This window comes from Aspergillus vadensis (assembly GCF_003184925.1).
Source record: "Aspergillus vadensis CBS 113365 unplaced genomic scaffold BO88scaffold_9, whole genome shotgun sequence".
Lineage (NCBI taxonomy): Eukaryota > Fungi > Ascomycota > Eurotiomycetes > Eurotiales > Aspergillaceae > Aspergillus > Aspergillus vadensis.
This window is the reverse complement of record NW_020292047.1, coordinates 743873-758596: the sequence shown is the minus strand read 5'-3', so window position 1 is coordinate 758596 and position 14724 is coordinate 743873. Positions and strand designations below refer to the sequence as shown.

At 49.6% G+C, this 14724-nt stretch overlaps 2 protein-coding genes across 2 annotated transcripts; both read right to left on the bottom strand.

The window, feature by feature from the left end:
- Positions 1–3884: 3884 nt before the first annotated feature.
- On the bottom strand, positions 3885–5277 carry BO88DRAFT_487465 (sedoheptulose-7-phosphate:D-glyceraldehyde-3-phosphate transaldolase TAL1; the record flags this gene model as incomplete). Its single annotated transcript, XM_025712542.1, has 4 exons — positions 5011–5277; positions 4617–4931; positions 4180–4563; positions 3885–4121 (listed from the first exon to the last, which is right to left on the bottom strand). The coding sequence occupies exons 1-4, from the start codon at positions 5047–5049 to the stop codon at positions 3885–3887; spliced, it is 975 nt and encodes a 324-aa protein (XP_025563813.1). The 5' UTR covers positions 5050–5277.
- Positions 5278–6824: 1547 nt separating this feature from the next.
- Positions 6825–14466, bottom strand: BO88DRAFT_273102 (Beige/BEACH domain protein). Its single transcript, XM_025702369.1, has 5 exons — positions 11774–14466; positions 11359–11720; positions 7524–11304; positions 7312–7466; positions 6825–7244 (listed from the first exon to the last, which is right to left on the bottom strand). The coding sequence occupies exons 1-5, from the start codon at positions 14262–14264 to the stop codon at positions 6891–6893; spliced, it is 7143 nt and encodes a 2380-aa protein (XP_025563812.1). The 5' UTR covers positions 14265–14466; the 3' UTR covers positions 6825–6890.
- Between the last annotated feature and the right edge of the window lie 258 nt (positions 14467–14724).

The following is a 14724-nucleotide window of genomic DNA, read 5'->3' as shown; positions in this document are numbered from 1 at the left end:
GAGAGTCTATTGAACACCTTTTCATCAAATTACTATGGATTGGATTACGTTCTATCGCGTCTCGACTCTTTTCCAAGATATGCATTTTCCAGAAATCAACTTGTGAACTCCATTAAGTACGCTGGCTACGCTCACGACTTGCGATTTCGCCCACTTATTATATCTGGCAATATATTAGCCAAGAATCACATTAGTGACTGATGCTTAGTGTTGTGGCGGCCTTGCACATTAATACAAGATCGACTCAGGGAAACAGTTCACCAACCCACGATATAACTTATTGAATAGCCCTTGCTTCACCTGTTTCCTGATGATGGGAAGAGCTGAATTACGATATCATCCTCAATAACACAAAGGAGACCAAAGACTTGTTCATCACTCCATTATCTTTCTGCTCCCCCTTCTCCTTCCTACCAGCAGAACAAGAGGAACAAAGCATAATACATTCTCGCTCATCACTAGTATATCAAATCCACGCGAGGATTCAATCGACGAACCCATAATGTGATTGGATCAAGAAAAGGACTTACCCTTTCATCCTTTATCTGTCTGCCTTTCTCTACCTCTTTCCTATCGATGGGTAGAGTTATGATAACTGCAGTACCATCTTCAGCGATACCGCTTGGACCAACGCATATTCAATGCTTCATAATCTCTCTTCTATCGCACTTCCACCTTTTTATCAGCAAAAGAAGAGGGACAGAGTCACGATATACTCGCTTATCACTATTACTTACACCACGCGAGAACCCAATCAACAACATAGTATATGATTGGATCGCGAATGCGGTATTCCCCTTTATTATCGGGGTCAACTATACATCTATCCGTCCATCAATTGTGTCTAACCTATCTACTGATAGACAAAGTTATGCTGGCCTGTGTTATTTCTTAGAAGACTAGCTGAGTCCAGAGAATGGCTGTATTTCATTTGATATTGCTCGATGAAAGCAACGAAAAGGAAAGGAAGGGGTCACATTGAGCTACTTCCTAGGCTAGGTGGCTTACCTTATTGGCCGGCGATGCGGTCACAATAATCATCTCTCTGACATTTCCCTTCGTGGTGGGGATGGAGAAGATGACGACGACCATGATGCCTCTGGGTATAACCTTATATCTTTCCCTTCTTCTTTCTATACTGAAAGCGAAGATGATATCTACAATGGCATCTGGAATTTTATCTCTATCTCCCTGGTCTTTCCCATCGAAAATGATGAAGAGAATGACCACCATAGGGTCTAGAGTTTTATTTTTCATATCTGCTGGCCTTCCTTTAATCGTGGAAACAAAGACGACGTCTGGAGGGTTGGATTCCTAGCATTAACCTCTCTTGCCTTTCCTTATCAATAGCAATGATAAAGGCAATTATTACAACGACCTCTGGGGTTTTTTTCTCTGATATCTCTGGAAACTTCTCCGATGAAGAAGACGATGATGACCCCCATGGTGCTTGGGGAAACCTCAAACCCTTATATCTTTCTCTTCGCTTTTCTATGGTAAAATCGAAGATAATATCTACAATGGCATCGGGAACTTATAAAATTTATCTCTCTTGTCTTTTCCTCTCGAAAATGAGGATATCGAAGAGGATAAACCCCGATAAAGATTTCGGAACCGCGATATAATAACCGATAACGGTGACTACCAGCATAGCGGGTCGTTTGCGGGAAAAGAAAGGGGACTTGGCTAAGGAGTGTACACTCTTGTCTGTTCGACCTTCGTCCCGTATCAACTTGGACGGTTTACACTTTGACATCTCTGTCCTTCCTCCATTACGGACAATAAAGAAGAAGAACAGGAGGAAGACATCTACGCCTGCGCCTGGTGTTTTATTCTCGATATCTCTCTGCCTTATTCTTATGATGGCGATGATGAAGGCGACTTCTTCGATGGCGTCTGGGGTCTTATAAAGTTCAAATATCTCTATGACATCCTCCTCAGTGAGGGGGAATGAAGAAGACGATCTGTACGGAGATATCGGGGGTTCCATTTACATATCTCGGTTCTTTAACGATTATGAGAACAGCAGTGACCCCTTTGATGGGTGTGGGGGGCTTTATTCTTGATATATTTGCCCTTTCTTCATCAGGGAGAATGAAGAGAATGAGAAGGAGGAAGATACATATGTCGACGCCGGGCATTTTACACTAATATCTCTCAGCCTTGTTCTTTCAATGGCGAAGATGACGGATACTATCATCATGGTAGTACCTGCTCCTTCTCTTCGATAATAAAGTTGAAGAAGAAAGTTGCTACGAAGATATCTGGGGTTCGAGTTATTATCCCTCCAGCCTTCGCTCGATGGTTAAAAACGGCAGTGACCCGGTCGATGCTGTGTGGGGGTCTTATCTTTTATATCCTTCGTCTTTCCTCTCTATAGTGACGAAGAAGATAATGATCACAATGGCGTCTGGGCCTTTAGTTTCGATATCTCCGGCCTTCGTTCGATTATAAGAACGGCAAGAACGGCAGTGATCTATTCGATGGTGCCTGCGGCCTTACTTTCAATATCCTTCGTCTTCTCTTTCGATGGTGACGACGAAGATGATGATGATCACGATGGCGTCTGGGTTTTATTTTCAATATCTTCAGCCTTTATCCGATGGTAAAAAACGGCAGTGACCCGTTCGATGCTATATGGGGTCTTATCTTTTATATCCTTCGTCATCTCTTTCGATGTTGACGACGAAGATGATGATGATGATCACGATGGCGTCTGGGCCTTTAATATCGATATCTCCGGCCTTCGTTCGATGATAAGAACGACAGGGACCCATTTGACGGTGTCCGTGGTTTTATCTCTAGTATCGTGTGCTTTTCCGTTCTACGGTAAAGACGAAGAAGATAGCGACCACGATGGCGTCCGGGCTAATATATTCGACATAACTGGTCTTTCTTCCAAAAGGAAGGACCGAACAACAAAGAAGAGGGTGACGATAGCATCCCTAATCATAACACCATCTTCGACAATGACGATTTCGCGTCTGGTGCTTCACATACTATATATATATCTCTCTCTCTGGCAGGCTGTTCTTCGACACTGAATCCTTTCACGAAATATACACAATGGTGTCCTGGAAATCTACTTACTTATTTACCATCGACATCCTCCGATATCTCATCCGAGAATGAGAATGATGATAAGATGAGGATGACTAGGCTTCTTGTGGCCCAAAGATGGGGTGGCCTTGGGCCCCTTGTGATATATAGTATCGTAGAGTACTCTAAAAAGGGCGCCCGTTGAGCTACTACTAGCTATCTAGCGAATGATCAGTCACTGTCGCTATCTTCATCGCTATAGCTACATACTAATCACTCTACTGGCACTATGCCTCTCTCTCTCTTTTCCTCTGGTGCTGAATTATCGACGCCATCGCCTCTCTCTTCTCATGGGATATAGGGCTGGAACTGTGCGATCAACATAACATACCTCATTAAGGGATCGCTTCAGTTACTTTCACTTTCTTGCTTTTCTATATCACGTGGTGGTGATATTTACTTTGCTTCTACTTGGATGGGTAGTAGTATACTGTCAACTCTATCTACCTCTCACATAAAGGGTGGCATTACTTGGAAGGGTGATAATAAGTCGATGGGATCAAGTGAGGGAGGCAGGCGCTGATAATGTGATACCAGTGGATCTGAACAGGCATGATTACGATACGAACGATGTCGATGGTGGTGCGGCTTGAAAACTTGGTACTCTAGTGCAAGCGTTTACATAATCTATAGTATTTTTATAGTATAATGGCAGGCAATGGCATATGATAATCATAATTCGTATCTACCCAAACGAATTTTTCAGGTCATCAATTTTACACATGGGAATAATAGTAAAAGAAAAGGTCATCACGAAAATGCACACATCAGATCAGTCTCCCAATCTATGCCTGGATCTTCTGCTTCAGGATGTCCTTGAGGGTGACGGCGTCAGCAGCGAACTTGGAGATACCCTCACGCAGCTTCTCGACGGCCATGGCCTCCTCGTTGAAGTCGAAGCGGAAGAGAGCCTCGTCGTTGATGTAGGTCTTCTTGGGGATGTCGAGGCCGGCGGCGTTGGCGGCGTCGAGCTTCTTGGGGACGGCAGCGGTGGAGTTGAAGAGGTCCTCGAGGAGGTTGGGCTAGATCATGTTAATTTATGTACTAGGTACCAGATATAGAAAAAAGTGGAGAACTTACGGAGATGGTCAGGTAGTCACAGCCAGCCAGCTCGGTGATCTCACCGGTGTTACGGAAAGAGGCACCCATGACAATGGTCTTGTAGCCGTGCTTCTTGTAGTAGTTGAAGATGCTCTGGACGGACTTGACACCGGGGTCCTCCTCGGCGGTGTAGTCACGCTTGTGAGCGGCCTTGTACCAGTCGAGGATACGGCCGACGAAGGGAGAGATGAGGTAGGCACCGGCCTCAGCGGCAGCGATGGCCTGGACGGTGGAGAACATGAGGGTCAGGTTGCAGTTGATGCCGTGCTGGGACTGGAGGACCTGAGCGGCCTTGATACCCTCCCAGGTGGAGGCGATCTTGATGAGGATGCGGTCGCGGGAGATGCCGTTCTCCTCGTAGAGCTGTAGCAATTCGTTAGCAACTTGCCTCTGTAAGTAGAACATTGCTGGCATACCTTGATGATGTGGAGGGCCTTGTCAATGGAGGCCTGGGTGTCGAAAGAGAAGCGGGCATCGACCTCAGTGGAGACCTTGCCGGGGATGATCTCGAGGATCTTCTTGCCGAACTCGACCAGCAGACGGTCGAGGGTGGCATCGACCTGCTCGTCGAGGGTCTTGCCCTCAGCCTTACCCTTGGCGACAGCGGCATCGATGAGGCTGGCGTACTCGGGCTTCTTGGAGGCGGCGAGGATCAGGGAGGGGTTGGTGGTAGCATCCTGAGGCTTGTACTTGCCAATGGTGGCGAAGTCACCGGAGTCGCAGACGACGACCTGAATTGATGAGAAGATGAATGATTAGCGATGTTGCGAAGATCACACGGCGATGTCGGGAAAGCAATGAATGACTTACAGTGCCGGTGGCCTTGAGCTGCTCGAGAGAAGAAGACATGGTGGAGGTTTGAGGATAGAAAGATGAAAGGTGATAAAAGTAGGATGAGATGGGGAGAGAGGGGTATAGAGAGATTGGACAGATAGTATGAAGAAGGAAGAGAAGAGGAAGAAGAAGAAGGTCAGAAGCGGAAGAAACGGAGAGTGAAATAAGAAGGGGAACGGAGAACGTGGCGACGAAGCCGGAGCAACCAAGCAGAGAGCAGCAGCAGCAGCAGCAACGAGAGAGGCCCGTCAGAGTGAGGAGGGGTTGCTCTTTCCTTACCAAAATGTTATGGTGGGGCAAAGCTGGGCAAGAAGGGCCGATGACGCTATGCCTTTCCTTCCCTTCCCTTCCCTCCCTTCTGGTTCTTTTTCGCCTCAACAATAATTACCGAGTATTATCATAGCATTACCCAGCAATATCTATCTATGGTACATCCTTTCCTTTCCCTCCCATCTCTTCCATTCACATCAATTCAATTTTCTTCCCTTCCATTCGCAATATACATCCTCTCATTCTGATTGATCACCATTAATTCATTGATCCCTTTCCTTACTACCTCTCTCTTTCCATCAGCTTCTCTCTCATTAATTCATACATACAACAGAGAGAGAGCACGGGCTGGTCGGCGCAGAGTGCTCCGGCAACCGACCAGCAATCCCCGGTCCACACTGCTCCTCTTTTCCCACTCCTTTTCCCTCACCGGAGCTTGTCCACCACCCCTCCTTCCGTGGTGTTCCCTTTATTCCCTCTGGAGCACAGCAGTCCTTCCGGTGGAGATTCCCCCCTCCTCCAGCCAGCATAATCGGCCTTGTCAGCGAACCGTGTTCAATACTAAGTCACGGAAATAGGGTTGCGTTTCGAATGCCTTCTTCTCCTTACGGCTTGGCCTCGTCTTTATCCCACCACCCCCAGAGGTATTTGATTAAAGTAGGTAACGGTTCTAAAACAGTAGCTCCGTTCTCCCCCACGGTCAGCTATTCCAGCTCCGCGGCCCTCTTGCTACGACAACATCTACAATTGGAGTCGCTCGCACCTCTCCAACGCGTTCTTTCCGTCTTCAGTATGAGACAGGTAGCATAATGACAGAGAGATATGTTTACGGGATTGGAGTACTCGGCGCATACAATATCGGTAGACAAGATCATCAGAGTCAGACATGCCCGGAGGTTTGGTGGGGCACCGACATGGGAAAGAGACGAGGTCCATCCCACGATGACCTCCTTCTCCGTGGACTCGATCCGAGGCCCTCCGCGGAGTCCACTTTTTCCCCGGTGGTAGACAGATCAACTGTAAAAGTAGTTGACAACAACGGCCCTCCTCACCGGCGCTGGACACAGCTCCATTCGTACTAGACACCCTGTCAGCATACACGATCTAACCCTTTATACCCCAGAATGTCAGCCACACTTACCACTCGTCCCAGTTCATCGCCAGTATACACCACGTGTGGCTGGGCCATGATGCAACTAATCCCCGCCGAGATATTGGCTCCATTGTCGCGGTGACTGTCCACATGGTGCAGTTGCCGAATCAACTCCAACTCAAACCGCCCGTGATGGATGATCTTGCTCCAAATCTGCATTTGATTAACATTAGCACCTGAGGTCCGTGGCAGTACGATAGGGCTCTTACGTTGACGACGCCTCTTCGGTGTCCAGTGAAGAGCAGCTCGCGCTCCTGCCACTCATTGTTCACCCCTTCGTAGAAGACGCACGTCATGATTGAGTCGTCCACCGAATCACACAGAATTTGCTCCAGGAGCAGTGACCCGTTTAGCGTGTAGAGGCTGACTCGGTCGCGTCGACAAATCATGATCTCTCCCGTCACATCGTTGATCCGAGCACACTGTACCGGCATTAGTATACATGACGTGATAGAACAGTGTGGGAAAACAGCATTCTTACATCGACAGGCCCGTTGCCTGGCAGTTCCCGTACAAAACACTGCCGATTGAGATCCCAAAGCATAATCTGCCCGTCCGTTGATGCCGACAGAAGCGTACTGAATGACCGTGACACCGCAAGCGTAGTCACCGGGGATCGGTGTCCAAATAGTGACCCCGTGGGCTGTAGATCAACAGACTTGATGGATGAGGTGAAGGTCCAGATCGACACCGTACAGTCGGCGCCGGCGGTTACCAACGTTCGAGAATCTGCGAAGATCGCACAGGACAGTTGGCCGATATGAAGATGCTCAAAGTGACCCAGTAGCTAGAGTCTTGTTAGCTGCTATACTTCTGACAGGACGTTCAAAAGATAAATAACTAGACTTTCATACCCTTCGGCTATCCGCAGAGTAGAATCTGACACTGCCGTCAAAGAATCCCCACTCCATATACTTGTCGTAGCTAGGGGGGATGTTGAGTCGCAAGGCAGCGGCACACAGCAGACGGTCTTGTTTCATCGATAAAGAGGCCACTCGCTCGCCAATATCTATCCCCACATTAGTTAACACGGAAATATGGTTTCATATCATGGTCAAATACTCACCAAGAAGCGCAAGGGGTTGTTGTGTCAGCGATTCGGCAAGCCGATCCAGTCGGGGCGTTCGATGTCCGGGATCTTCGCGTTGTAAGTGAGGCCGATTGAAGATCTGATGCGGTGTCTGCCCGAAGTTGTGAATGATACCGATCGTAGCAAGGCGTTCCACGGGGTCATCAATAGAGTCGATGTCCTTGGCACCTTGGTAGGACAGATGGTGAAAGACATTTACTGCCTCGACTGCGGCCTCTCCCTTTTGCTTGCTTCCAAATACCAAGTCGATCCAATGGTGTAAGTTCTGGGTCACGTACGGACTCTCCAGCGCCTCCCGGTGTTTAGCAATGAAGATCATGGGGTCGCCTTTGGCCCAGGGCGGTAACTCCACCGAGTCAATCACAGTTGTCATGTTCTGCAAGAGCCCGAAATCGTACTTATTGGAATTTACCAAAAACTCTGGGAGATAAAAGAACTCGGGTATCAACTCTCGTACGTCCGACATATTGCCGCGTGACGCAGATTCCCATGCCTTTCCAACCGAGTAGAAGAGGCGGTCGGCATGATCAAACGTACCTCCCTGAAGGAGAAGGTAGGATTTGACAAAAGGCTGCAGTCGGATCAGGTATGAGCTCACGATCATCGCAGAAGAATAGTGCGTTCCGTAGTGGAATGGGGGAGCGTCGTCATCCCCCATTTCGGCGAAAGCCTTATACCGTTCTCTAAACTCCGCCTCTCGCTCTGGCGTTTGGCACCCCATGGGCTTGGACAAGTCACGGAACGTTTTAGGATCGTTCAGATCCAGTTCGTCACTTGTATAGTCGGCAAGTACCCATGGGAACACGGGATACTGTGTCAGGTCGTTGAAAGTCCTCCCCGCAAGTGTGTTGATCAGCATAAGGTAGTGGAAGTTGGAAATTTCACCCTTGACCCATTTGCGCGTAGCTGGATAGAGCGGAGAGTGGCCGAAAACGCTAGCAAACTTCGACCCGAGAGATTGCGGTGCGTCGTCTTGACTGCGAAGGGTTTCAAACCTCCAAACATCCTCCGGACGCGCGTGGCCAACACTACCGGTCACTTGGGGAGCTTTCGTCGCGAGCTGACTACATAGAATATCTCGGGCTCGCGACGAGATGAGTGTTAGTAAATAGCTACTCCCATCGGTGAAGAAGATCTCCAACGCCACATCACGGAACAGGAAGCGCCGTTTGGAGATACTGATCAGATCAGACCATTTCCAGCTTCTTGTTTCATGCTCCTGTGCTTTGCGCTCACTGGATTCTCGGCCGGCAATCATGCGGACGTAAGGGTCGCGTTCGTCTGACGGAGCTTGCCAGACATTTACAATCTCGCCGTCAGATCTTTGGAAGAAGTTATCCAGGATATAGATATGATCTTTTCCTTGGATCAGAAGCCCCTCAAACGCCTCCAAACCAATGATACGGGACATGTTGCACACACCCTCGACCTGATCGCCGCGATGGAGACTCCGCATGACTTTTCGGTTCTTGTCCTCATAATCTTCAAGATCAGCCTTCGGATCTTCGATCATCTCGAAGCTATCCTCGAGCATACTCCGGCTATCTGGCGAAATGCCCTGCGAAGCACCCTCTCCAGCCTCATTATTCGCGACCGTAGGGGTCAACCCGAGGGTACCAGCACTGGATGAAGGTCGAACGTCCGTGTCAATTTTGATCACGGGAGGCTCAGATGCCTTCCGTTTCGGCTGGTAATTTTGCCTCTCATCAGTCTCATCGGGTACTATGCGAAGGCGCATACGGCTCCGTCCTTCTGTTTGATCCAAGCGCCACTTTCGCTCCTTATCCTCGGCCAGAAGACCGCCGAACCGTCGTAGATCCAACGTAAGCCTTGAAAAGGTCGTCCACATGAAGACAGCATCATCTTGGTGGTCCTGGAGCGCCCTTTGGAACTTCAGAAACTCCGATCCTGATATGTTCGATGCCCAGTGGGGGAACGTCACGAGGTGCTTGCGTGTCACTTCGTCACCGAAGCTATCTATGTGCTTCCATTGCTTCAGCTTCTCCTGGCGTTTAGAAATTCGGTTACGCGACGAAGTCTCGATCTTGGAATTCTCTTCGTGAACGAAGTCTTCCCAATGCTTAGATATGACACCAAAGAATAAAGAGTGTAGGTCCTCTTCTCGATCGTTAAACCACCGTAAGAAAGCCGCATCATCCATACCCATTAGAGCTTCGAATCCAGCAGACAGCCGCTTTTGTAGGGTTATTGACACTTGACTAAGTATGGTAGCCATGTCGGCAGGTTTCTGTACTAGCAGAATTCGGAAAAGCCCTGCTGCAGCCAGGCGCACATTCTCGTCTCCGTCGTCTAGCTTGATGTACAAGAGGTAACAAAGCAGCTGCAGGTGATTTGATTGAGCGTCGCCAGAAAGGAGAATCACCTGCCAGTAGGACAGGCGTCTCAGAAACGAAAGAGCTTCCATGCCTTCGACTTCCGATAGCCGAAGCAAGACGACGCGGAATACAGTCGACCGAATTGTGGACACAGCTTGACTGCAGAGCCTTATACTCTTGAGACAAGAGACATCGGGCCGTTGCAGATACTCGAGGATTGCCCCTGCGAATTCAAGAGTTGCAGCCGCCCCGTCAACAAACCAACCTTCGAACACTGCCTCCCCAAGGTGTGTCATGAATCGTCCCAAATTGGTGAGCACGCGTGGTTCTGCAAGTAGCTGGACTTTGGAAAAGATGACCTCTTGCACAGTCAAAAGGAAATTCTTCAACACCCACGAGTTGAAGTGTGCACGGTGTTCGAGCAGTCCCGGTGGCGTTTTCAGGTAGAGACCAAGGCCAGAAAAGTCCTTCCGTTCCAATAACTGCTCCGAGAAGACGGAAAGAGCCAAACTGAGTATGCTGATGACGAAGGGGTGTTCGGGATTCCCCACATCCTCGATCTTTCTCGGATTATACGCGTGAATAATGCGCGCGGATGATGGTAGAGAGGTTCCCCGATCAGATGAGACAAGCACAAAAGAGGAACCGCGGCCATGTGCCCCAGCAGTGTCATCGCGCGCTCCAGGTTGCTCCACGGTGGTTGTTCGCAGAGAAGCGGCTCCTCTCGAGCGCGGGCGGAGGACCAGATTCTGATCTCCAAAATCAAGACTAGCCGCACGAGGGTTTAATTCAGCATCCGTGCTCGTTGCGTCGCAGCCAACTACCACTGGAAACAGCACGTAGAACAGATGTTGAATGTACTCTGGCTGCGTGGTGAATTCGCGAAAACTTTGAGACTTCACATGCAAGGTAGCAAAGAAGTCAGTTACTGTATTGAAAAGCAATTGCTCTTCGGCCACCGTTGCTGCGGCCGTGTGAGAGAACATGGTTTGCTTGGTCGATTGACCACTGGAAACCAGATGCGCAAGGCCCTGTGCGTCGGACCGCGAACTATCGTCGGTCAAGACTGTCTTCTTCAGGGCACTCTGCATCATCTCAGCGATGACTGGAAAAATTTCAGGGAATGTTATTTGCAAGTGACCGCCGGATAGGAAGGCATCCGAAAGTCCATTTTGACTGAAGGGCCTGTCAACGATCATTTTACCGACGTCTAGGCCAAACAATATGGCAAAGCAGCTGGACCATACGGCCGGTATTTTCCACCATCTTCGCAAGCAATGCCGCATGATAATATAACCCCCTGTTTTCTCCGTGAATTTCTTGTCATAGTGGCCGCCATGAGTGACCAACAAACGAGCTATGATTTTTGTCGCCAGAATTACAATCTCCGGTTCGTCTTCACACAATAGATATAGAAGCCACTATAATGAAGTCAGTAATCATTTCCTACTAGCGAGGAGAGAATTAGACCCGACCTTATTAGTAACGGCCTTGGCGAACTTCTTTATGGGGCCAAGATCATGTGCATTGCAAAGTAACGAACAATACATCCGAAGCATTTCCGTGGCAATCACAGTGCTCGACACGTACTTAGCTTTCGGGTCAGAAGTCGCCGGCTGCCGCATGCCTGCGTTGAATCTCATGCTCTTCTTCTTCTGTAGCTTACTTGACTCCTTCGGCTTATGGAGAGCGTAGGTGATAAAGAGAGATAATGATCGAAGCAAATCCGCCGACAAGCTGCTCTCCATAAGGGATCCAAAAGCGGCAGTGTATAGACGCAAGGCTTCGGGGGTACACTCCTCTACCTTGAGGGCCTCGAGTAACTTCTTGTTGACGCCTATTGATCATCAGCATAACCGAGTCGTAACAAGGTTGTTCGGGAAGACTCACGCATGCGAGCAAGTCGCTTTGCATTGAACCGGCGAAATTTACTTTCACTGGCAAATATACAAAACTGAGAGTAATACAACTCGAGGAGAGCTGCCTCACCAGCTCTCCATACTTCTAGGTCGACGAGTAGGACCCTGTACGCCAACGGATTTGTAATAATGGAGCGGTTGGGCTGCTCGAAGTCGTACCCAACAAATTTCAACGTCAAGCGCAGAAGTGCCAGGGCTAATGCAGACCGTTCCTCGTAGCTGGCACAAACGCTCGGCGTCTTCGACGTTGTGGGAGCAGCTCCCGACGGCAAACCAAGCTTTTCGCGCAACAAAACCGCAAGGATTCCGTATCCATTGTCCTTTTCCATTGCCTCGCTATTCCTCCAGTTGTCTTGCACTGCCTCGTACAGTGCCTCGACCGCTAGCAAGGTCGACTCCCCAGTGTCCGCTGCATGGAGCAAGCTCAGATGCACAGCCGCACAACCCCCAATACGCCAACCTGCATCATCCAGAGAGCGTGGTACCGCAACTACTGGGTCACCTGTCAAGACCCCAATGCCGTGTGCCTGAGTCAGTGCGTCATTGATAGCAGGTGTAGCACCATTAACTACTATCGCATTCCCTCCGGACTTGGTTAGTTGATGTAGATTTTTAGCGGCTTGCTTTGATAAGCACTTTATCAGCCGGGACTCGTCCACGGTATTACTGTCGTCGTCGTCTAGCACTGCGAGAGGCGAAACGTTCAGCAATATGGAAGCCTCGCGGATAAGGGTACTTGCTTTCCGCCGGATAGCAACAACGATATCCGACTGCTCTTCTTTACCGGGGTGTAAATGTTCATTGCGCAAGTTCAGAGCCGCGGAAGCCTTGTATGTCTGGAAAGAGCCAAGGCAGTCTTGAAAGTTGCCATGATAGCGGGGTCCGAGGTTGTAAAAGACGGCAATCATGTCATCGCTATAAGCTTCCTCGAAAAGGATTGCACTGGCCAATGACCATCGAGACATAGACACATCCTTCCCCAGCCTCATAGCCAGGTCTTGAGGGGTGCCAAAAAATGCTTGGACCCTAGCAGATCGGTTAGGAGCAATTGCAGCAGGCATACACGGATATTCGATCTTCAGCTGCTCGACAAACTCGCCATCTATGAACAAAGAGGCGCGGGAATACGACGGCGGTCTGGGCTTCTTGTGGACAACACAGATATGATACCATCGACCAGGTTCGAAGACGATGGATTTAAATCGGACACTGGGGCGCGACCCCCGTATCGAGGTCTGCAATATGAAGTTCCGGGTATCTTTCTCAAGATATGCAAGTAGGAAACATGTCTGACTAGGGTCGAAAGCCCCAAATATTGTTGTATGTGTGTTTGAATCAAATTGGTCGAAGCGAGCCCATACTGAAAGTGTGTACCCAGAGGAAGTTGCGGGGGGGAACGAGCGCCCCAGAGTAGAAAACTCCAAGGAACAGTACCCATGCAGGGAGAGATCGAATTGTATGGATGCGGGTTCTTTAGAGGCCTTCAGAACATCAACCAGCAAGCGCGAGACCTTTGGGCAACTGTGGGCTTTTTGATAGAGGAAAACTGCGTCCTCCAGATTGCTTATCCCCTGGGTACAAAGCAGTCGCGCGAGCTCCCGGTATAATAGCTTTTCCTGTTCCAGACGCTCATCGCTGACCAGAAGTGGAAGGATCCACGATAACACACCTGTAGCATGCATTATGGTGATGTTTCTCTGGGAATGCAGGGCAAGTTGACAAAGACATGCCGGTACAGCTAACCGAAGGAGACGGTGTTCTGACGACGAAGATGAAGTCCGGGACAACCATACTCGAATGAAAGGCCCCAAGATATCCGATACTTCGATGGTCTCTGACGTTCCTACGCATCGATCAACCTCCGCCTTGAGGTCACTCGGAAGTAGCACTGGAGCCGATCGAAATCTGGAGTCCAACGTTGTGAATATACTGGCAACGGTTTCCTGGCAAAGGATCGCTGCCAAAATCCCACCATAGAATTGTTCTATGTCTCCCTGCACGCAGTCCACCTTTTGGGCCAGAAGAGCAAGAGCTTCCTCTAGGGCTGCACTCCCTCCTCCAGGTACCCGAGCCGCAAAATATCTCTTATTCCCATGATGGTCCTTTAACGCCTCTGCCAGAACCGCCAATGTATCCTTAAAAAGGGCCAGGAGACACTTTCTCTCTTCCTTCGCTAACCGATCCGGGGTATAGCATTCTGTGACTTTTTGAAGCAGATCCAGCAGCGTCTGAAAGCCATGTAGATGTCGAAAGTCCTCTTTCGCTTCGCGAGGATGGTCACTGTCGATAAAGGTATGACGAAGCCGTAGTAGGCACTCGGTTGCTGTCGCAGCTAGTGAGGGGTCGATGTCATGTTCACCGCAGATGACCTTGAGCTTCTCAACGACGGGAGTCAGTTCAACGGCGGGCTGATCGATCGACGAAGAAGGGGACGGCGAGCGAAGGGAGGTAGGCTGGTTCATCGCGCCGCTGAGTCTTATCCCCGGCTACCTATCTGACGGCAAGCGACCATCAGACACCATGAACCTGCACTTGGCGTAATAATGGAGACGGTCTGCATTGGTAGTTGTGATGGTTGGGGAGCTTTAGCGGACGGAATCAATCCACGCACAGTTGTTCTGACATGAACCCGTCGAAGTGGGAGGAGAGGAGGAGGAGTAGGAGGGGAAGCAAGGATAGCGCACTCCAAAGGATCAGCAATTGTGTGTCGGCGAGGGTTTGAAGGAGCGAGAGTCCCAGTCAAGATCCACCATAAAGGCTAGGTAATTCCTAGAAGACGCACGGAGTCCCAAGCCGCACGTCGAGCTCTTTCCGCACTTGAGGAAAAAGACTGTTTCGAGTCCGATGAGATAGTGCTACGGCCAACGTCACTGGCGGCGGTGGTACCAAACCATCGTTAGCGGGGGGGAGGGTACGGGATTG